Source organism: Notechis scutatus, chromosome 2, assembly GCF_049901735.1.
Source record: "Notechis scutatus isolate UNSWTSFEM ecotype Mainland chromosome 2, rNotScu1.2, whole genome shotgun sequence".
NCBI classification, from domain to species: Eukaryota; Metazoa; Chordata; class Lepidosauria; order Squamata; family Elapidae; genus Notechis; species Notechis scutatus.
Genome location: NC_142010.1, coordinates 166,878,007 through 166,885,175, shown reverse-complemented (window position 1 = coordinate 166,885,175; position 7,169 = coordinate 166,878,007). Strand labels below are relative to the sequence as shown.

Sequence of the window (7,169 nt, the reverse complement as noted above, 5' to 3'; positions counted from 1 at the left end):
TGTCAATCAGGTGGTCTAGCAATAAATATGGACTTCTATCTAATCCTGGTTTCTTGGACATATGTATAGAAATAAATAGCCCCCAAGATTCAAACATTTTTGTCCAGCATGAATGAAACCATCAAACTTGCAATAAGACTATATATATCTCAAAAGGCATATTCATATACATACAGTGGATTATCAGTGATTCCCCTTAATTAAGATATACTCTACAGCAGTGCTGAGAGATCAAAATGGCATTAAAGACATTAAGACAGAGTAAGGACTTACTCCACCCACCCCCAAGTGTCCCAGAATACCTGTATTTTCTTTCTATCCACCCATGACATCTATTTACTTTTATAATGAAAAATAAATGACTACACCCAGAACACAATTTTGATTAAAGCATCAATCCTTGATGCCGGATGACCCACAAGGCATCTGGGTACCACATGTGGTCCCAGAGTTCCCAAAGCCTTGACTGAAATCCCCAGATCTCTCCAAAGATGGCCACCAATTATAATTTTAACAAGACAGAAAAATGTATCAAAAATGTAATATTAACTATTTTATTAATTTGCAGTGTTATTCCTGGCATAACTCCTCAAAGCCATCCATGTATTACTTAGTGTCTGCCCCCTCCCCCCCTCAGTTGGTGTATAATTATAGGTTCCTCTTGAAATACTATTAAGGCATTTGGTATTTCCTTTGTGTAGTGCATGGTTAGGAACTGGACCTAAGGACACAATCTATGACTGATATACACAGTCCCTGAAGACTATAGGTGAATCTATCTATCTATCTATCTATCTATCTATCTATCTATCTATCTATCTTATCTATCCGCTCTGGGCGGTGTGCAATTTTTGCCAGGAATGGCTAACTTTAAAGAAGTAATGAAAAATGACTTAGATCTGAAATATACTCCAAAAGCCTCTTGTTATCATTTTATTTCAGAATGTCAAATGTCCTTATTTCAGGAAATGTCTTTGTACATGCAAGGTGGGGGACACTGCTTTGTTAAAGTGGTTTTGGTTATGTCAGTCCTAACAGAAATTAAGGATCCATAACTGGATTTATGCCTTCTAGAGACCCTCCAAAACAACAGATCAAAAACAGGAAGGAATATTTCTTACCAAAATGGGTACACCAGTCAGCGTGTCATACAGAAAAACAATTGCACTGATGAGATTGGTCATCTGCATGGAAGTCTTAGCAGATTCAGACCCATCCAGTGATGATCTTCTTTTGCCTCTGACATCCTCTACTACAATGGCTGGCACATTGAAAGTGTTGTGAACTGAAGAAGGACAAGAAGAGGCATCTTCTGTTCTTTGGTGATGGCATCTATGATGCCTTTGGTGCGCCCATAAGGTCTGGTAGAAAGTAATACCCACACACACCAAGCCCATGACTATGCCTCCAAGAAGAAGCAAGCTGAAGCATACGCCAAAGCCTAGGCCGATCTTACTCACAATAAACTGGCAGCCACTGGCATAATAACGCTCTCCATTGTTATGCCAGCCAATGGATGGCAAGGTAGAAAGGATGAAGGAGACCATCCAGATGCCCATCACAGCATGCAGAGCCTGCTTCTTGGCATTGCTCAGCCGGTAGTTGACTGGCCATCTTACCATCCACATGCGGTGGTAAGATAAAGAGGCCACGGTGAAGCATGTGGCCAAGGCCAATGTATAATAGGTAGAGACAAAGACCTTACAAATGCTTTCGTTCCAGTCATAATCAGAAGATTCACGTCGCAGCTGCACCACAGCATAAGTTGTAAGTGGCACAGCAGCCATGAGAATATGTGTCCCTGCCAGGAAGCAGAGCAGGAGCTCCAGGGGCTTGTGCTTCTGTTGCTTCGCTGTGATGCTCAAGATTATCCAGGAATTGGCTAACAGTGCAAGAAGCCCACAAGCCAGCCACCAAAGTGAGTTAACGTGCAGAGTAGCTTTGGATAGTTCCTCCATGGAGCTGCTGTCGCCTCCACGATTCATTGTGCAGCCTCCTTCCTGGGATATTGATCCACACAGAAGAGAGAACCGAAAGATTACTTACTCCGTGGCTATCTCCTAAACAGGAGAGGGATGCAGGGAAAAAAGTCTAGCTATTGCCATGAGGTGCATACGATGTCTTTCCTCACTCCTTGTTGTTCTTTTCACCTACATCCCTCACACTTTTTAAAATTACTGTACATTGTTCTGATCCATATGTTTCTCTGACATGGTACTGATCCATTTCTTTTTGATTATTCTATCTTTCTTTTTTTTAAGAAAAATATTTTTATTCCAGAAAAAATGATTTGTATAGAGCAAAAGCTAGGCCATGGAAACAAAACTGAAGTGCTCTTATTTGCTGTGAAGACACTGCTTTGTTTTCAAGGAAAGTTAGCATCTTCAGTGAGTTGTAGGACTCCTATATTTTCTTAAAAGGAAAGACCACTATTACTGAACAGCTTCTATAAAGATATTAGCTTATGTGTGTCCTACATGTTTTTTTTGGGGGGGAAATATAAGGTCCGTTGATGTTACATGTATTAAAATGCTGATCTGTTCCTGATTTGCCGTAGGCTTGGATAATAGTTTTTGGGTGTGTTATATATTTGTGCTATTCATTTCATCATTCAGATTATGCCTGCAATTTCCTTTAAAAAATTAAGTTGCCACCAAATATGTGTCAATTAATAGTGCATCTTAAGAAAACTAAGTAAATAAAGGATAAAGATTTTTTTCCTGTTGCCATCTTTTCTTCTGTTGCTCCCTTGCTTTCTCTTGTCTTCAAAAATTAACTTCTGTTAGTAATCTCATTTGACATTTCCTCTCCAAGATGAATAAAACTTAAACAAAGGGTTCTCGGGGGACAGGGTTGGAAGAGTTCACTTGGAAGCAGGATAAAAGTCTTGGCTTTTACAAGGCACCACTGAGCTGTTGATCAGAGAGCTCCTGAATGACCACACACGACCAACTTCCTTTGCTTTTCTGCCAGGCACTTGGGCTGGCTATCCACCAAAACCTGTCCTCTGGTTTGGAATCCATAGATACCCAATCAACAACTGCAGGAAAGGTTTTCATTTCCCCAGGTTCTTTGGCCAGTTAGAGTTTAGAGAACCAGTTGTACTGTAAAAAGAAGAAAAAGGGAAAATGTAAAAAAAAACGTAAGAAGATAACCTTTTTCCTGTCTATTCTCCTACCTTACAGAAACCATTCTGATTCATCCACCCACACAAATGGAGAAGACAAACTATTGTGCCACAACACTGGATCAATATAACACTGAACCTTACGGACTGAATTCAATCACATGCTATGGCATAAGGAACCATTGTGATCTGCTTCTTTGCACCCCAGGAAAATTGAAACCAAGAGAGTTTTGTGAAAGCCTCTAGTGAAGAGGAAAAGCATCCTAACTTCTATTTCTTAAGTATTTCTCTCAATCTTCTCCTGGACTGATAAGGTCTATCTATTCTTATGCCTACTGTAACGCAAGGCAAGGCAAGCTAGTAATAGAATAAGAGTTGGAAGGGACCTTGGAGGTCTTCTAGTCCAACCCCCCTGTTTAGGCAGGAAACCCCATACCATTTCAGACAAATGGTTATCCAATCACTTCTTAAAAACTTCCAGTGTTGGAGCATTTACAACTTCTGGAGGCAAGTTGTTATAGTGATTAATTGTTCTAACGGTCAGGAAATTTCTCCTGAGTTCTATGTTGCTTCTCTCCTTGATTAGTAGATTTTATGTGTCATGAAGAGTGGCAATGCAGTTTTGGTCCATCCATTGCAATGTTCTGGAAAGTCCTGTGCAAGCCTCTTTAAAATGCCCAGAGTATAATAGATTAACAGAATTTAGCTAGGAGAACATTTTGGTCACTAGTGCCCCATTTTAATTTACATAAACGCAGAGAGGAAACTGAGCAATTTTAACAACCTTGGATGAAGACAGCAATTTCTCCCATGGATTAACCAGTTAAACCAGGAGCAAACAATAGAACTGAAGGGAAAAATATTTTCCCAAGGATCTATATGGTGATCGATATTTTTTAAAAATGTTTTAAATAATTAAGATGCAGGGATGAGCAGTTAATTCAGAGGTCTCCAAACTTGGCAAATTTAAGATTCGTGGACTTCAATCCCCAGAATTTTCCTCAGCATGACTGCCTGAGGAATTTTGGGAATTGAAATCCACAAGTCTTTAAGTTGCCAAGTTTGGAGACCCCTGAATTAACTGTTCACCCCTGACTCCTGATCATTTAAATGATTAAAGTTACTAACCAAATAACTCAGGTACTAAAATCAAAGAGAGGTTTGGGGTTGCAAAAAGAGGGTTGCCTCTTTCTAATTTGAATGAGTTTTTAAGAAGAGAGATGCATTCTGTGCATTGTAAATGCAGAGTGATAAACAATGAAGCAAAGTATCTGAATTTCAATGAAATGTTAAGAGAATCTAATTTTGCAATGAGAATCTTGAAGTCATGGTGGGTAGGTCAAATGAAAATTTCAATGAAATGTTAAAAGTGATTTCATGCTAACTAGGAAAAGACAAATTATGAAATTGCCAACAGATAATAACATAAACAATGAAAGTCTGCTTAGTATAGTTTTATTACTACATCTCAAGTACAGCACTGGATATGGTACAAAAAGGCAACCAAATGAATTAGAGGGCTAGGATATCTCTGCTACAGAGAAAGATTACATTGATTTTGGTTTTTTAGAGAGATGTGACAGAAGTTATAAAAATCATGTATAAAAATGTACATAGACAAATATCTGTATCTTTCTAAATATGATTTCTTGGAGACCATTAGGCTCAATAGAATGAAACTCTTTTAAAATCTAATATCTGAATGTGATGATGGCCACTAATTTAGACATTTTTTTTAAAAAAAGTAGCTAGACAAATTGAATGAATATTTAATATTGTTTCTGTTCTGTCCCAAAGGCAGACTGCTTTAAGTATTAGCTGCTGGGGAGTGACTGTAAAAGAGAGCTATCACCTTCCTGGTATTTTTTTAATGAGCATCCTGGAAGCATCTGGTTGACCTTTATTTTTCATCTTAGCACTTACTTACTACCAGTAAAATTGGCCTACCGAGCTGCTGGCAATAAAAATAAAAAACAAATTACAATTACAAAGTTTGCTAAACCACAAAACACAATTTAAAATCCACAAATAGCAGATAATATAATTTTAGACAACTTCAGGTAAAACTATCTGATTAACAATCTGAAAAGCAAAGTCCAAAGGGGGAACTTTGACCCGTTCTTAAAACAAACCAGGAAGGACTTGTCCAAACTTAGAGAGGGAAGAAACTCTAGAAATATGGTGCCACCACTGAGGAGGTCTTGACTGTGGTTATTTGAAATCTGATTGTAATCTGGAAATTAGTGGTCAATCAATGCAGTTTTGCCAGAGCAAACTTCATATAGTATACTTATGCTGTGATGCTCCTGACTATAGTCTGGCCACCATATTCTGCATCTGCTACAATTTCTGAATTTCCTTCAAGAAAATTCCCACCTAGAGTACATTATAATAATCTGACTAAATAAACAATTAATGGATATGAACCAGATGAGATCAAGAGGGATATAGAGAATAAATCAAACATAGCATCTATAGGTACTCTTCATCGCCACACTGACGAAGGCAAAGAACAACAACAGAAGTTCAAACAGCACTCCCCAAATTGCATACATGAAATAGCACTATATACACAGGCATCCAGAATGACCCAGTGGTGGTTTTTTCTCCTAAGGTCATTTGAATGCTCTGTCTTAAGCATTTAAATACCATTGTCATACATTATCCCCACGACATTTGCTGGTGGAGAAGAACTTTAAACTACGGCAGAACAACTCTTACTTTCAATAAAAGAAAATATATGTAGCTCAGAGTTGAAATGAGGGGTCCTTAGTGCTCTCTAAGCTTGGTTGTTTTCTTGAAGACATTTCACTATGTAGTCTGCAATAAAACAACCAAGCTCAGAGAGCACCAAGGACCCCTCAACTCTTCCTTCCTCCTTATTTTTGAAGCTAATGCAGTCTGCCTCCCAATTGATGTTTGTGACCTATACACAACCAGCAGCTCGTGGTTCTGCCAAGTCAGTTATTCCCCAAGTAGCAGACGCTACTTCAATTAAAACTTTCATTTCATAAATTCTCAGTGCCCACATGCTGTTCCTATCCCAGGCTCCCACCATGATGGTGCTACTATTTCTCAAGCCTGCTGACTGTTCCCATTCCAGCTCAGCTCTTGAAAACTGCATTCTGTCTTAGGTATTGCAATTAGGTATTTGTCCTATTTATTTATTGCACAGAAAACATCCTTCAACTAAATTCTTTCCCTGACCTTAATGTTTTTGACTCAGGACATGGACTGGAATATAGAGACACTTTCCTAGGGCTATAGTTTTGTTGGATCTCTCTCTCTCTCCCCCCCCCTCTCCCCTCCGTCCCTCCCTGCTCTCTCTTCTCTCTCTTCCCCTCCCCCTTTCTTTCCAAATTTATTTCCCCCAAAATAGATAGCAATCCATTTACAATCTATCATGCAAATAGACATGAATTTGAGAATTACAACATGAACTGCTCATAATCAAACATCTTAAAGATTAATTTTAAAATGCTGCCTTCAATCTACTTGCTGATCTTCATTATTATTGATACTAGTAATATTTGGTCAGGAGCTCTGCTTGGATCAGGCCTAGTTCCTCTAGGAAACATTCAGTCTCGCACAATGGCCCATGATCAAATGGATCTCAGGAGCCTGCAAACAGAAGATGGAGGCAGCCTCCTTTCGCATTGTTGCTTGTGTGTTCCTAGTTAGTATCATACAGGCAATAACTTCTCTCCTCTTGTATTACCTGGATCGATAACTTCTCCAATTATTATGGGTCCAGTAACACAACATTTTCAAGTGTCAATAAGATCTATATTTAGCTTGGGTAGCCCATGTAATTGCCATTCACATGTAATACCAATAAAAATGTGAGTTATCTTTAATTCTAGGGTTATTTTGTAGTCTTCCAAAACGACAAAGCTTTCATTAAATACAAGTTTATAAGACTAGCTATTACCTCTTTCGCACTGATGTTTCTTACCACTTGGCTAAAACTGTTATAGGAATATGCCCTAGTTCTCCCGCCTTTTCCACCTTCATGTATGGGATATGGTTGCTGCCTGGTTTT

General features: G+C 38.6%; 1 protein-coding gene across 1 annotated transcript in view; it reads right to left on the bottom strand.

The window, feature by feature from the left end:
• GPR162 (G protein-coupled receptor 162) overlaps window positions 1-3,100 on the bottom strand; it is a 10,813-nt gene extending 7,713 nt beyond the window's left edge. Inside the window, exon 1 of the mRNA XM_026686245.2 lies at window positions 1,122-3,100. Within this exon, the coding sequence (XP_026542030.1) occupies window positions 1,122-1,985 (864 nt within the window). The 5' untranslated portion in view covers window positions 1,986-3,100. The remainder of the gene's footprint in view (window positions 1-1,121) is intronic.
• Window positions 3,101-7,169: the final 4,069 nt, after the last annotated feature.